The sequence below is a fragment of the Carcharhinus amblyrhynchos genome, chromosome 11 (genome assembly GCF_965287045.1).
Source record: "Carcharhinus amblyrhynchos chromosome 11, sCarAmb.v2.hapA, whole genome shotgun sequence".
Taxonomy (NCBI): domain Eukaryota; kingdom Metazoa; phylum Chordata; class Chondrichthyes; order Carcharhiniformes; family Carcharhinidae; genus Carcharhinus; species Carcharhinus amblyrhynchos.
The window spans coordinates 4,734,105-4,751,106 of record NC_137334.1 but is presented as its reverse complement, the minus strand read 5'-3'; the positions used below and the strand labels follow the sequence as shown (position 1 = coordinate 4,751,106).

The following is a 17,002-nucleotide window of genomic DNA, read 5'->3' as shown; positions in this document are numbered from 1 at the left end:
GATGACAGCTGGTGGAATTTCAATTCAGTTAATCTAGAATATAAAACCAGCCTCAGTAATGATGATCACAAAACTATCATTCACTGTCAAATTAAAAAAAAACCTGATTCACTAATGTCCTTCAAGGAAGGCAATCTGCCATCTCATCTGGTTCTGCCAATGTGACTTCAGTCCCTCAGTAATGTGATTGGCCCTTAATTGTCCTCTGCAATGGCCAACAAGCCATCCTGTTTCAAAGACAATTAGGGATAGGCAACAAATGCTGGCCTTGCCAGTTTATGCCCGCATCCCATGAAAGAAAAAAAGTGAGCAAATGTGAAGACCTGCAGGTTTTTCAAAAAAAAGGGAGATGTTTGTGCAAAGCAAACAATGAACTTGCATAAAACGATCAGCAAGATCCCAGAACATGCTGCTTAATTTGTACTTTATGACGTACATCATTTACTGTACACCATTAGTTTTCCAGCAAGGTCCAGTCCATTATCTGGTAAGACTGAAACGCAATTTTCTTTTTCAAACATGTATGTGTGACGAATACACATGATCTGTATTTTTTCTTAAATCACTTCACTAGATTCTAAAAAAGGAGACTGGTGACTTGAAGCGTTTCCAACCTTCCCAAATGTCTACTGGAAGGAGGCAAAAGACAGTGGAGGAGGAGTGTGTGAACTGAGGGCTGAGGAGAAAATAGGTTCAGAAAAGAGGGGAAAATTGGAGGAAACAAGGGGAATGGGAGGAGGATTCTTGAATGGAGAACAATTTGAACCACACAATGCACTTGAGTGACCATCAAGGTAGAGACCAGATCACCCTTCGAAGTGGAACAAATATTTGAAAAGAAATGTAAAAAAAAATCTGAAGGGGATGGGTTACAGGAGCAAAAACAAACACTGGCAAAAGATGCCAAGTGGCCCCATGAAATGTAATTTTCATCACTGTATGAAAAATCTCAGAACTGCTTCAAAAAAAAAAACTGGTGCAGAGCAAAGTTTGGGATGATTTGCCTTTGAGAAGCATCCAAACAACTGCTCCAAACAATCTCCCCAATCTCTCAATTTGTTTGGTCCAACCTGACAGTTTAGGCATGTGACATTCAAGTACTGATCAGCTATGACTGAGGTCCCCAATTCAGAGCGTTCACCTTTACAAAGAAGTTGAGGCCAAACCAAAGTGCACAGAAGCAGGGATAGAAAAACAGTAACACATGCAGGTGTCACCTGCTCAGGCATCACTGTGGTTACAATATCACATGACCAAACTTACAAGGTGGTCGCCAACCACAGTTCTCAACTCCAGTGGTTTGTGCAGAAAGATACAGGTAGACCATACTGCCCTGTACTTATATATTTTTAGTAGCTATTCTTTGTCTCGTAAGAAAAGGTACAATGGAATAGCCTAGTGTCCATATTCCTCAGCAGTATTTAAACTGCATTATTGTTCTGTATCTGACATCTGCAGAAGTCTTTCCAGACTGAGTATATGGTTCTAGAGGTTGTAAAGAACCAATGGTCTTGTTTCATACTCTATTTACAAGCGGCTAAATACAACTTCCTTAGGCAACTGACACAAGATATATGCAAAAGGGTCCCCATTGCCTGGAGAAGTGACCACAGCAAACACAGACATGTGAGCCACGGATAAGGTACCACACATCGTTGCTGAACAAAACAGAATTCACAAACACTTGATCCTCCAAGCAAAATCTCTGGGGCAAACCGTGCAAGCCAGAGGGTCTCCAGTGACAGAATGAAGATGTACCATTAAAAGACAGATACTGATCATTCCATAACGGTCGCCACCTTCATTCCTGTCAGAGGCTCTGCATTCACATCATAATTGGAATATGGATTCCAGTAAAAACACAGACTTAAATTAATAAAAGGAAAGCAAAAAAAACCAACAGGAATCACATGCTGAGGCAGTGTATTTTTCTTTATTAGGTACAGGAGGTACCTAATTTACCTTTAATAGGTACATTAGGCTCCAAGCCACACTGCAGCTAATTGGAATTCCAGAAATGGTCAATTGTATTTCTGATTAGTAAACAAAAACGAGTAATAGTAACTCCACTGGGCATATTCATTTACATGGCATATACATGGGGGCTGGGATTCTCCCAAAAAACATCGAAGTGCTGAATTTGTGTAAAAACCGGAGTAACTCATTTGCAAAATGAATCTCTGACACTGAGTACTGCACAGTGCCTCATCGTGAATCACGATAAAAATCCAGGGTGGGGGGGACTATTCCCATGAGGGAAGCCGACAGCATTGCACTGAGCGGGCCTCTGTACATGCGCCAATCTGTCAGGACAGAAATTGGAGCATGCGCAGTAGCCCCGTACTGCCAACCTCCCAATCGCTGCATCTCGGACACCCTCCACCTCCCAATCACTGGCCTCCCACGTGTGTCTGGGCCAACCGTAATCACTGTCCTCCCTTCTCTGCTACTGATCTTAATGATGTGGATGTGCCGGCGTTGGACTGTGGTAAACACAGTGAAAAGTCTGACAACACCAGGTTTAAGTCCAACCGATTTATTTGATAGTACACTGAGTGCGTGTACTATCAAATAAATCGGTTGGACTTAAACCTGGTGTTGTCAGACTTTTTACTGATCTTAATTGCAGAGTGGCATTGATTTCCCCCAACAGGCCCTGCTCCATGGGCCCCACACCCTTGGCACTGCCTGATGCCCTGCAGGCAGTGCAAAGGTGCCCCTTGGAAATTGCCACTTTACCCCCTGGGCAGTGTCAGTGAGCCAGACTGGCAAAGCCCAGTGGGCACTGCCTCTCTCCCCTGACCTCCGGGGTGGGGGGGGGTGGTGTTCCTCCATGACCTCCCTTTACTCCTGCAGGGTCAGCCACTATTTCCCTATTAGTGGGGAGCTATTGTAAACCCCAGTGGAGTGAACCACTCCTGGCGGAGGGTGGAAAAAGCGATTGGGAGAAACGCCCCTGTGAACTTGAAGAGTTTGTTTGCTAAAATGGAAAGATAAAAAGCAAAAACTGTTTACTGAATGGTAGTAGCTTATGAAATAAGGGTGCATTCTGCTGAAACCCTCCTCCAACTGCAATCCCTGGTGCTTGCTTCAGATCCAAATTGTTCTTAAGCAAGACAAAGAATAACTGACTCAACTATACAGCTTAACTTGCCTAATAATTACTGTGAAGAAGAAAAACAGCAAGAAAACATGGAACATCGTCATCCTGGATTCTGAAACAAGATGGAACATCTTGAAGCAGCCTTACTTCAACAGAATTTTCTCAATAGGAATCAAGTGATTTCTACTCATCACCTCTTTCCCCAATGTGGATACTCGGATTTTTCGTCACACTGAAGAAGAATGTTTTTCTTGTACAATATCTCAGCTGTGGTTCTGACTACAGCTGAGATATTGAAGGGCGGGTGGGGGAGGGAAAGAGAGAGAGAAAGAGAGCAAACAGGTTGATTGTACTGTTGAAACCTCATACCAACCTTTAAAACTATACTGTTATCATCTGTCCGGATTGCACCAGCCCTGCACATGTAAGTCAAACTGTAAAATAATAAAATTGTAATGTAACTTACAGAAATAATTGGAATGTTCAGCATTTATTTTGTGTTCATTAATTATATCGAGTAGACAATAAACTCCACTGACATATTAGAACAAAGCAAATATCCTCAAATATTATACCATAAACCATAATGTTTGGAACAGCTGTGATCTAAAGTTGTGGAAGCAATTTACCTATTTAATGTAAATGGCAAGATATGCACCTTTAACAAAATGTCAGTAATGAAAAAAATGAATAGGTACCATTTTGCAGATGTCAGCTGCATTTCAATAGGTTTATCCCTCTGCATCATCTTCACAAATACTTGGGGTAATAACTCACCATCCACCAACACTAAAACAGAAAAATATGAATCATTGGAGAAGTTGCAAGCAAAACCTTTGACAGAGGATGTTTGCATTGGTTTTGTAGCAGCTTTTACTTCACTGACGGAAACAGCAAATGTTGGATTAATCATACTTAAACAAAAATAAACAAATATCAGCTAATAAAGCCCAATCAAATACTAATATGAAAATCACCTGTGGCTTTGAATCCTAAAAAGGATAGAATAGCAACATTATTGCAATCACAGGCCTAGAACAGCAGAGGGTGCCTCTGATCACCAAAATAAACATTACTTCAGACAAAGGATATTCATGTAGAGGGAAAGCAGACTGAATTGATTTTAAACTTCTTTTGTAAAACTGGTTTATCAAAATTTGTAAGAACAAAACTACTTAAGACATCAGGCTAGCACCTGACTAAATAGCCCCGTGAAAAATATTCTACTAAAATGCTAGGTACCATGGTTATAGCTCTATAAAAACACAAGGTTCAACTTACACACTTGATTCCATATAAATTCTAGTTATGCAAAACGTAACAAGTCATGCTTCTGGAAAAGATATAGAACAGAGAAAAAAAGCAGACAAAGGAACTCAACAAAATACACTACTCACCATTTACAAGAGTCAAAGAAACTTGTGGATTTTCATAAGCCAAGACTGAAAAGCATTTTAATGCTTGCATCTGAACCTATTGAGAAACAAAATTGAATAAATACTTCAATTATCAATATATTTACATTTAAGACAGTTTAAGATTAAGCTATAAAAAGTTTCACATTTATGCTGGTAGGACCCAGCTCTGCCTCTCCAGCTACTTCACAATATCTCTCTTGCCAAACATACAGTCTTAGAAAGGACACTTTCATTAAGCTTAACACTGGGAAGCTGTCATCGCCAACTCAATCCCTACAATTGGCCACTGTAGGTTACAGTAGACTATTTGCAACCTCAACATCCTATTCGATTAACCTTGCACTAAATGTCAGACCCAATACTCCCTGCATCATAAGAGTTGACTTTTTCCACCTCCACTGTTACTTCAGCTCATTGTATACTAGTGCAGCAAGCAGTTAGGAAGGCACATGATATCCTGGCCTTCATTGCAAGAGGATTTAAGTACAGGTGCAAGGGTGTCTTACTGCAGCTGTACAAGGTCCTGGTGGATCAATATCTGGAGTATGCTGTGTAGTTTTGGTCTCCTTACTTAAGAAAGGATATACTTGCCATAGAGGGAGTACAACAAAGGTTCACCAGGCTGATTCCTGGAATGGCAGGATTGTCATACGAGCAGAGATTGGGTTAACTAGATCTGTATTCATTCGAACGAGAGGAAGTCTCTTTGAAATGTACAAAATCCTGACTGCTTCCCCTAGCTGGTTCTCTAGCATCATTTGAAACAGTTTGACGTTTTCCTAGAATGCTGTTGAACAGCCCAGGTAATAGACAAAGATACACCAAAAAAAGCTTTGATCATTAAGAGATAATTCAAAAGAATGTTTGCTTTCAAAAACAAAACTGTTCTTCAAAAAATTGGACATTTCTGTTACAGAGTGCAGTACACAAATTCTTACTCTAGAGCTCTTGGCCGAACTTAAAATATCTTTACCAAATATTTCTTCTCTACATAATTTCCAAGCACTTACTTTGTATGAAGATGAAGTCAGTAGATGGGCAATGTTCTGAACTGCACCATGGGTGAACAACACAGCCTGGTGCTCCGGAGTCTAACAAAGACAAAGAGACAATATAATATTTCTGTTCCACTTCACTTGCCAAAGCAAAGTTTAGAGAGGGAAAACAGGAAAAAGTATCATCCACATATTAAACACAACTATATGGTTAATACTTGAAGGGCATATATAGCCCCTTTTTAGTTTGGATTGAAAGGATAAAAATCTATCCACGCAGAAAGGAATTGACTTAAAAATTGTATACTTTCAAAAAAAAAGCAAAAAGGATGAGTTTTCTTCAAATGTCATTAAAACAATATTCCTTACATTATGTCAACAATAAACTTAAAAATAGCTGAACTATTATTTTAAAAATGAAGCTACAGCAAAGGGCCAGTCAATAACAAAGATTAAAAGTAACACATAATAGCAACTTCAAGTTCTTCTTATTGACTTGATTTAGTCAGAAATGCAGACAGATGGGCAAAGGAGAAGACAGAGTAAATTAGGAGATGGTGAACAAGCAGCATTAAGTTTGAATTTTAAATATCTGATGATTGAAAGATGGTAAAAGCTCATCGCTTTACCATGAGAATTACTGCCAGGTCGTGGGGTGCAACAATCTAATGCTGTAGTTAAATTTAATCAGTAATAGCACGCAAATAAAAAGAAGTACTCAGAAACAGCCAGTACTCATTGTTAAATTATAAAATTGGGCGTTCAACTCAGACTCAGAACTGCCATAAACTGAGCTGTAAAAAACAAATACAATTAAACACAACCAAGTATAAACTGGAAACGTATAATGTAAAATAAATCCAGTTAGTGATTAATAATTGGAAAGTATAATATTGAGCTTTTGTTTTACACTAGAATCTATGTTAATCGGCCAGAAGACACTAACTCACTGCCATTGCTTATAAATCACAATTTCCTCTCTCACAGCATCACACAATCCACCACACTAACTTCTTCCAGAACAGAATTGGCCCAATCTTAATTCCCCTTACTATGCCTAGGGATTTCCTCTCAACAAGCACTCTTATTAGTTCTCCACAATTTATCTTTCCAACTTGAAGCTTAAAAGTATTCAGAAGCATTATGCTGTATCGTGGAAGTGAGGAGGAGAAAACAAAAGGAGGTGGGATGTAATGATCCTTATTTGGCAATTCTGAATCAGATCTGTGACACTGTGCAAGTAGAGGCAGCAATGGGCTGATGCCATTGCATTAGTCAACAGACCTAACAAACAGTGCTTACTTCAAGTACCAGAGAACACCATTAGCTTCCCCCTTCTGAATGCAGATGCAATCCAAACTGAGCCAAGGTACAACAGAAGCAGAACTTTGATTTGCATCAAATAGGGAAAACTTCCAAATTGTATCATTTTGCATGACCTTAGGTTGACAAACAAATGTGGAGGAAAAAATATTTCCTGTTGTTTCTAAACATGCAGCTTCTTTACTTCATGAACAGCCAGTAGATAAAATTGTCAAGGTAGGTTTTTCGATGAGAATAATCTGGTTCAACTAATTTCCTTTGTTTGGTAATATTTCCGTTAATTGCAAATTAATTTTGTTGCAGGATTATGAAATAGCCAGCTCAATCCCTTTTGAGATGGTTGGTGGGATTTTCCACATTCCCCCTGGTGGTGCATCTTGAGGCAGTAGAAGCAGCCCACCATCAGCTGGCAATGGGATCTTCTGGTCCCACTGCTGTCAATAGGATTTCACTTTCAGTGCAGCCACCCCCGTCGCCCATCATCCCCCTTCCCCCGGGTCACCGGCACCAAAACATCCCGCCAACTAGAACATTTGGAAAACTGTTAACGCAACTGGTTAACCATTAACTTAAATTTGTTGACTGGGGAAATATTCACACTCAAGGTCTTAAAATCTACTTCATTAAGAAACCTCTGTATACCAAAATGGTAACAGTGATTAATAATTTGATACTTTATCATGCTGGAAAACCCATCTGGCCTACAACTACATATACTTGGGTTTCAAAGATGAGAATACAATTTTATATGAGCCAAGTCACTGGATCACACTTATTTCATCCAAGATGTTTGACTACATCTTATCAGATATTGTATTACTGGTACATTGCTGCACCTATTTTTGTGCAATTATGTTGCTTGCAAATGAATCTAGTATTATTTTAAGCCTTGATTCAACCCGGATAATTATTGCCTTTTGAACTGCACAAATAGGCTGCTCAACTGGTCTCTGGTCTGTAATATCACAGTAAAAGGGCAGGGCCTACTCTGTGATATGCTATTCAATTCACAACACCAAAGGTTTGAAAGAAACCTTCTTTGTTTTGTGAAGACGTTAAAATTGTTGGAAGAAAGTCAAAATTGTAACATGGAATATGCAGCAGAGATGGTTGAGATTTATGGGACCCTCAATGCACTAAAGGCATGTGCCAAAAACAGGTATTGCCCAAATCGAGTCAAAACAGATAAACAGAAAATCAAATTCTCAATATCTATGGTACTGCATCCATCCATGCCTAACATATATTCAACTCCCAGAAATAACTTTGCACCCAAAATCTCAACTCTATCCACTTTTTGTATGACTCAACCCAACTGCAAGCAACCACATTCTTACTTTTAACACTTGGTTGAACTTCAAAGCACCAAATTCTATCCAATATACTTGTTTATTTCAACCTGTACCATGACTGCCCCAACTCCACCTTCATCACACACAGCTTCAGCTTCTTCTGTGTTCTCTAATCTGCCATGTTCCATCCTGCCGTACATTTCAGCTCTCTCAAATGCTGGCTACATCCTATCTTGCACAAATCCTTCCATGGCCTTCCAATATCCAATACCTTCCAATATACCATGGATAGTTTGGATTCCTGTCCTATCCAAACTACAGAATCCGAGTCCTCTGTGTCAACATTTGCTTTGTATTACCCTCCCTTGCGTTATTTGAAACCAATACGTTTTCAAACATTTGCACCCTCAGCTCAAATCTTCTCCTTACATTGCTTCCAAAACTTAGAAAAACTTCCTCAAATTCTACATTTTCAATGGTGTCTTCAATCATTCCCTCAGGCACAATCTTCTGCATTTCTGAAATGTCTGAAGACATTTACTAAGTCACTTAAGTGAGCACATAGAACACAGAATCACTACAGTGCAGAAGGAGGCCATTTAGCCCATCACCAACAACAAACCCACCCCATCCTCATAACCCCAATATTTGACCCTGCTAGTCCCCCTAACACTAAGGGGCAATTTAGCATGGCCAATTAACCTAACCAGCACATCTTTGGACTGTGGAAGGAAACTGGAGCATCTGGAAGAAACCCATTCAGAAGCAGAGAGAATGTGCAAACGCCACAAAGACAGTGATTCGAGGCAGAAATTGAACCTGGGTCCCTGGCGCTATAAAGCAGCAGTGCTGGCCACTGTGCCGCCCTCATTAAAATCAAATTGAAAGCAAATACAAATGGCTTTCCACTGGGTAGTGAAGGTTTGAGAGAGGAAGGAAAACCTACTTTGTCCGAGGGCTTCTCAGATTCAGGTCAACATACTTCATGAACTTCACTTCGGAGATCTCCACAAACCTCGATTACTGAGAACCTAAATTTGTACCACTGCCCAAAATACGTCAACGGAGTAGACGCAACAATCTGCTTGAAACTGTAAACGGTGGCAATTATAATCCCACACAGTCAGAAGTTCCTGTACAAGCAACTAATCGGAAGGCACATCTGCAGCAAATGCTTGAGCACCACATGATGCTTCCTTGAATTCTTCAGATGTCAAAACTGTATGGAGTTGCTGAAGGAAGAATGGTAATTCTTCCCCCCACCCGTGTAGGGTGATGACAAATTGACACACTTTTGTTATAATGGTTTTTTTTAAACTGGATTCCTTTTCACCGGTCACAAACCTCAGAATTAAAGTCAGATTTTTAATTTTCCAAGCTGAAAGAAATATCCAAGTAACGATGTCTATGAAGCAGCATCCATATTTGTTTAAGCTAAACTTCTGAATGTTGTGACTGAGAAACACTGAATAATATTAATTTTACTATTCTGGATAATAAATATGGCTGACTTCATCTCCATGGGAAGCTAGCAAAAATATAGGAGATAATTAAGGGTAGTCCCAATTCCGATCATTGACTTTAAAGTTAAATACATTTATTTATTAAATTTTTTATCAATTTGGGTTTCTACCCAATCCCTAATCTGATACACATTCCTCTGTCTTCTAAAGTCAAGATGATCAGGCTTATGACACATTCTAATCAGAGTACAGTGCCAAAGGTTCTTTGCCCAGCTGGTGGGTCAAGTTACATTTATCTTGCTATTCGTCAATCTACAGCATCTTCCAGTGAGTAGGGAAAAAAGGTCAGTTTCCAGAGTGAGCAGTGAAATTAAAGCTGAGAATACTTGGCGTCAAAATCCAAAAGTGTGACCAAGTGGGGTTCATCTATTCCACCCAAAATTAAATACCTTACATCTAGGTGAAAAATGAAATATTGTCCTATTTTTGGCAGCAAATAAATACACCAAAACGAGTACAAAACAGGCCACCGGCTGGTATGGTGGGACAGTGGTTAACACTGCTGCCTCTCAGCACCAGGGACCCAGGTTCAATTCCCAGGTTGCGTGACTGTGAGGAGGCTGCACATTCTCCCTGTATCTGTGTGGGTTTCCTCCGGGGGTTCCAGTTTCCTCTCACAGTCCAAAAACTTGCGGGTTAGATAGATTGGCCACACTAAATTCTCTCTCAACATACCCAAACAGGCACCAAAGTGTGGCGACTAGGGGATTTTCACATTGCCATGTTAATGTAAGCCTACTTGTGACACTAAAAAATAAATAAACTTAAAACATGAAGGATGAAGTTACTTCTCCCCAATATGCCTTACTCCTGTCCTTAGATAATTTTCCTCCACTAGTGTTTCTCCCCACCTAAACCTCTCACTAAAAAGGACACCCATTTTGTTGAATTGGACAAACTTGTGCTGCTATTCTGTCGTCAGTTGAAATTGGTCAAATTAAGTTTCATCCCATCACCTGCAGATCGGTCCCTGGGCTGAAACAAACTTATGTAAAATCCTTTGATTCCTTCACAATTTCAGTGAAGTAAAGCACAAATAAAAAGAAAAGATCACAGATTCCTGTGGAATAAATTGAAGCTACAAGTGCTTGCACGTGCTTTTCCAAGAACACATGTTCACACTATTTTGTCAAATGTGTTACAGGTTCATTATATATGGTTTAACACAATAATTAAAATGATTTATGACAGACTTTGAGATTACAGTTAAAATGTCAGCAATGACACTTGAAGATTTTTCAGTTTATGTGTCTTTACAAACAAAATTCACTATTTCTATTAAACTCTCTTACCTTGCAGCAATGGGAGAAAATCTGACAGATGTACTCCTGTGTATATCGAGATCTACTGAGCAAGGACATGAGATGTGGAACCACAGTAACATCCTAGGGACAGTATCAAAACAAAAAAAAATTAAAATACTGTATATCTTTAAAGAAATAACTGGGTTTCCTGAAACTTCCAACACACCAATAAATTTGACAGGGTGCACGTTCCCTCACTCCCTCCACCTCAGTTTCTTATTCCTTGCTAGTTGATTGTAAGGAGCACTACATTACTTATAGCTAAAAGCAGGCAACAATTTTGCTGCTATGTCAGCCAGCAAGAGGCAATGCAACAGAAGCCCTCTAGAGATGTGTGTGTGGCCTTATACCCTTTGGGTAAGCACTCCTGTTTAAATGAACGGAGCAAAGGAAAAACTAGTTAAAAACAAGAACCGAGTGGGGAAAATAAAATTTGCGTCTCATCACAAAATAATGTCTTTAAATAAGACATCCAGCCTTGGGTAACTGTGTGGAGTTTGCACATTCTCCCCGTGTCTGAGTGAGTTTCCTCCAGATGCTTCGGTTTCCTCCCTCAGTCCAAAGATGTGCAAGTTAGGTTGATTGGCCTTGATAAATTGTGCCTTATGTCAGAGGGCAAATATGTGAGGTTAGGGGGATAGGATGGGATTGTTGTTGGTGCAGGCTTGATGGGCCAAATAGCCTCCTTCTGCACTGTAGATTCTATGTTCAAAGAATTGAAATGCCCTTGTAAACAGAAACGCAATAACTACAAAATCTACTCAGGCATTTGAAATGTTGTACTTACTGTATAGAGTACCTCCACTGGTGTCACAGGGCTCGTCAATATGGTGCGAAGACATCGAAGACAAGCCTCTATAAATTTCAGGTCCGGAAGGAGGAGACCTATTTCGAGGATGGAAGAAGAAATTAATACACTCAATTATTTATCTCAATACAACACTCTCCAATTAAATATCTGTTACAAGACCTAAAGATTTAAGGTCTAAATTAAGTTAATGTGCATGCATGCAAATACACCATGTGCAGTGAATAGCTAGGTGAGCTGCAGGTTCAGTTGGTCATGTGGAAATGTATCATGATGATAACAGAGACCTGACTGAAAAAAAGGATAGGACTGAGTATTAAGTATTCCAGGATATTAGGTCTTCTAAAAATTTAGGGACTAAAAGAAAATGGAAGGGGTAGCAATACTGATTAATGAGAATATCACAGACATCCTAGGGAGATGATGTCCCAGAAGGGTCAAGGGCAGAATCTATTTGGTTAGAGTTGAGAAACAGTGGAAGTGCCATTACACTGCTGGGTATACTGTAGCCATCATCTAATGAGAAAGATATAGGGAAACAAATCTGCAACTGGTGCAAAGAATAGAAAAGGAAAAGAGTTAATGATGTGGAGTATTTTCTAAATTGTGTTTCTGGCCCAACAAGGAAGGAAGACAGTGATCAGCAGTGTATCATAAGGTTTAGGTCAGCAATGGAAAAGAACAAGGAGCAATCCAGAGTTAGAAAGGATTAATTAAGGACTAACTTCAATGGGAAGAGAACAGATCCAGCCCAGATTAACTGCAATCAAAAAACTGGCTGGCAAAATTGTAACAGAACAATTGGCTGTCTTCAAGAAGAGGAGATAGCTTGTGTACATCAAAGGGGAAAGGTAAGGCAAACAAATCCAAAGCAGAAAAATAATGCATATGACAGACATCAGAACATTACAATTGAGAATCATGCCAAATATAAAAAGAGAGGAAAAAAGAAATGAGAAGCAAAGAGAGGTTATGAGCAGAGACTACATATATAAAAGGGTAATATGAAAGTCTATTTTTATATAAATAGTAAAAGGAAAGTATAGCTAATTGGGGACTTGAAAGAGGAGTTACGCATCAGGACAGATAGGATGGCTGAGACACTAACTCAATGCTCTGCATCTATCATTAAGAAAGGTGATGCCCAAGTCATAGTGAAATAGGAGGTAACTGAAACACTGCATGGTTTACAAATTGAAGTATTCAATGGGCTGACTGTAGTTACAGTTGGTAAGTAATCAGAATCGGACATACAGAATTGAAGTATACCAAGGGAAGTGTGTGTGGAAATTGTGTAGACCCTGGCCATTATAATAGAACCCCTACAGTGCAGAAGGAGGCCACTTGACCATCGACTCTGAAATAACAAACCCACCCAGGCCCTATCCCCATAAACACACATATTTACCCTGCTAATCCCCAACACTAAGGGGCACTTTTGCATGGCCAATCAACCTAACCCACACATCTTTGGACTGTAGCAAGAAACTGGAGAAAACCCATGCAGGGGAAGAACATGCAAACTTCACACAGTCACCCAGTCCAAAGACGCGGAGGCTAGGTGGATTGGCCGTGCTAAATTTTCCCTTATGTATGCAAGCAGGCGCCAGAATGTGACAACTAGGAGATTTTCACAGAAACTTCATTGAAATATTAATGTAAGCCTACTTGTGACACTAACACAAACTTTTTTAAAAGCCCGAGGCTAGAATTGAACCCAGGTCCCTGGCACTGAGAGGCAGCAATGCTAACCACCGTATCACCCATTCTCTCTGTGATGCAGGAACCAGATAACTGGAGAGCTGCAAATGTAACACCTTTGTTCAAAAATAGGGTGCAAGAATAAGTCCAACAACTGCAATCCGCTAAGTTTATGATCGGTGGCGAGAAAACTTTCAGAAACAATAATTCAGGGCAAAATTAAGTCACTTGGATAAATGAGGATTAACTAAGGAAACCCAGCCCATATTTGTTAAGGAGAAATCACATCCAACTAATTTAAGTGAGGTTTTGATGGGGTAATGGAGGGGGTTAATGAAAGTAATGCGATTGATGTGATGAACATGGACTCCCAAAAGACATCTGACAAAGGGCTACACAAGTCAGCAAATTTGAAGCCCATGGAATAAAAAAGACAGCAGGAGCATGGATGCAAATTTGGCTGAGTAACAGGAAACAAAGTAGTGGTGAACAGTTGTTTTTCATAATTTCAGAATAGAGGAAGATTAAGGGTTGGATTTTCACCTTCAAGGTAGTTGACAGGAATTAGGTAATTTCCCGGCATAGCACACCCACTTTGGGAGAAAGGTTCTGCAAAGGCAGGATTTCCATTCTGTGGTTTGGGTACAGCAATAACAGGAGTCAGACCCGCCCGCCGCCCTCAGAAAGAGTTCAGAGGCAGCCACATGAGCAATCAAATGCTGAGATGGATGTTCAAAAAGTCTGCCTCAGTGCTCTGAGACTTCTTCCCATTATATTAAGAAAACACTGAAACAAGACAAAAACAACCCTCCTGCCCTCACACCCCTCCATGTGAGCTCATGCCACCTCATGCACCCCCATCTACCCTTTATGACTCCTCATATACTCCATGACAATCATTTCCATGCCATTCACCCACATAGAACCAATTAACCCTATTAGTAACAACAGCAGGTTAAAAAACTTTAAAATTTTCATTCATAAAAATAGCTTTTACTATAGACCTATAAAAGTATAAATCATCCAGACTTTTTAAACATTTATCTTAGGTAAATAAAAAATATGCAATTGGCAGAATAGATCAGAGAGAAAGAACTGTTAAACAAGTAATGTTTCCCTTGAGGCAAGCTGTCTCACTTCTGAAAGGCTCAAAGTAATGAAACCAGGTAAATCAGCCATGAGGCATAATGAGGCTTAGCTCTATTGTGAGAAGTCTGGACGGATAGGGGGAAACCATTCCCATTGACAAATGTCAAGAACCAAAGAACACCAACCAAAAGCAACTGACAACAGAAACACATGGATAGGATCTAGAATATTTTTCCCAGAAGTGCAGAGACAGATTAAATTGACACCTTCAAAAGAGAATTGTATAATTATCTGAAATAAGAGGAGTTGCAAGGCTGAGGAAAATGTGAAGGTGTGGGACCAGGTGAGTCACTCTTCCAGGCAGCAGGCACAACAGGCCAAAGGGAATCACCTTCTCATGGGAAATTAAGAATGCATAACAAATCCTGGTCTTGCAAGTAACATTCACATCCCAAAAATAAATTTTAAAAAACTATCTGATATTCAATATCTCCTACAATCTAGTTGTGTGTCAGGAATATGCACAGAAGCAGCTTTTCATTACCTAAGTAAATGACCATTCATCATATTGTTCAGCTTGGAACACATCACAAACAAACCAGAATGATGATCACTTAATCTTTAATGCACATGCATTCAAAACAACATTACCTTGTAATAATGCTGGAATTATGTGGCAATCTAACAAAGATTTGACATTATTTTCTGTGCCCATTGCAAGACTTCCTAATACTACTGCGCATTCAGTTTTAAGTTCCACTGTCGATGTCTCTTGCTGTAGTAGGTACAGTAATCTGTAAAACAAAAAAAAGCAATTAAATTATATTTAAACTCAAGTTGGAGTGAAAAAGAAATACACAACCATTTTATATTTCCTAAATATACCTGAGAAATTACTCAAGCGGATTGCATCAACTGTATAGGGCTCTTTAGTTTAAATGTGATAGTTCAAAATTTACTAAAATTACCACTTAATTTATTGGAAAAGGGCTTTTAATACAAACACAAGTGAACAAGCAGGACGCTCTCCCAAAATTCTATATTTTAGACAAGATTTTCCCCTACACAAGTTAGTTGATGGTAATGCTAGGAAAGGAAACTACATTGCGCCCCAACTGCAACACATACATATGGTTACAGTAAAACAAAATCTCTGTTCTACATCAATTCCTCAGTCCCTCTGAAAACACCTTGGATTACAAGATAAATTTGTACATGCTCCATCCTTCAAATGTGTTGTTGCAAAGTGAAATTACCTATTTGCCCCAAAACACGAGCAATTTATGCTTTGGAGCAAGAAAGAATACTTATCCACACAATGACTTCTTCCTTGTCTAAGCAGGTTATCAAGTTCATGTGTCAACCTGGAGAAGCTACAACTCAGGACTATTAGCATGCAGAGGCAGCATGCAACAGACAGAGCTAAGTGATGTCGCAACCACCAGTCAGATTCAAGCTCTGCAGTTCTGCCACATCTAGCCACAAACTGTTCTGTATAATTAAACAATTAATTGGAGGAGGTAGCTTCACAAACATCCCCATCTATAATCATGGAGGAGCCCAGTGCATCAGTACAAAAATCAAGGATAAAGGACTGACAACCAGCTTCAGCTAAAAGTGCCGATTCAATGTTCCATCTCAGCCTCCTCCCAAGTTCCCTAGTGTCACAGATACTAGTTTTCAGTTAATTCAACTCACTCCATGTGATATCAAGAAACAGTTGAAGGCACTGGAAACTGAAATGGCTAAGGACGTTGACAACATTCCGGAATTAGTAAAGACTTGTGCTTCAGAACTAGCCATGCCCCTAGTGAAGCTGGTCCGGTGAAGTTACAACACTGGCATTCACTTGGCAGGTATATCCTTTCCACAAAAAGCAGGACAAGGCCAACTAAGTCAATGACTTCCCCACCAGTCTACTCTCGATCATCAAAGTTATACAAGTTATCAACAGTGCCATCAAACAGCACCTCACCTGCTCAATGACACTCAGTTTGGGCTCTGTCAGAGCCACCGAGGTCCTGATCATTACAGCTTTAGTCCAAAGAAGGATAAAAGAGCTGATCTCAAGAGATGAGTGACTTGACATCAAAACAGCATTTGAGTCAGTGGGGCATTAAGGAGCCCTAGCAAAATTGAAGTCAATGGAAATTGGAGGAGTGGGGGGGTGGACTTTCCACTGCTTAGTCATAAATAGCATAACAGAGCACAGTTGTGATTGTTGCAGCTTAATTAATTCAGCATTGCTGCAAAGGTTCATTAGAATAGTGCCCTAGCCCAACTAAATCAGCTGCTTCATCAATGACTTTCTCTCTATTATAACGTCAGGAGTGGGGATGTTCACTGCTGATTGCAAAGGTCCAGTATAATTTGTAATTTCAGGTGCTGAGACAGTCCATGACCATATGCAGCAAGATCTAGACAACATCCAGGCTTGGGCAAACAA

The 17,002-nt window shown here is 39.7% G+C and overlaps 1 protein-coding gene across 6 annotated transcripts in view; it reads right to left on the bottom strand.

Moving 5' to 3' along the window:
• Window positions 1-17,002, bottom strand: part of armc8 (armadillo repeat containing 8) — a 91,011-nt gene that overhangs the window by 54,902 nt on the left and 19,107 nt on the right. For all 6 annotated transcript variants that reach the window (XM_080198474.1, XM_080198472.1, XM_080198471.1 and 3 more), the window contains 7 exons: window positions 15,208-15,350; window positions 11,746-11,843; window positions 10,947-11,039; window positions 5,532-5,612; window positions 4,501-4,576; window positions 3,802-3,892; window positions 3,477-3,537 (listed from right to left, as the gene is read on the bottom strand). In XM_080198474.1, the coding sequence (XP_080054600.1) occupies window positions 3,477-3,537; window positions 3,802-3,892; window positions 4,501-4,576; window positions 5,532-5,612; window positions 10,947-11,039; window positions 11,746-11,843; window positions 15,208-15,350 (643 nt within the window). The remainder of the gene's footprint in view (window positions 1-3,476; window positions 3,538-3,801; window positions 3,893-4,500; window positions 4,577-5,531; window positions 5,613-10,946; window positions 11,040-11,745; window positions 11,844-15,207; window positions 15,351-17,002) is intronic.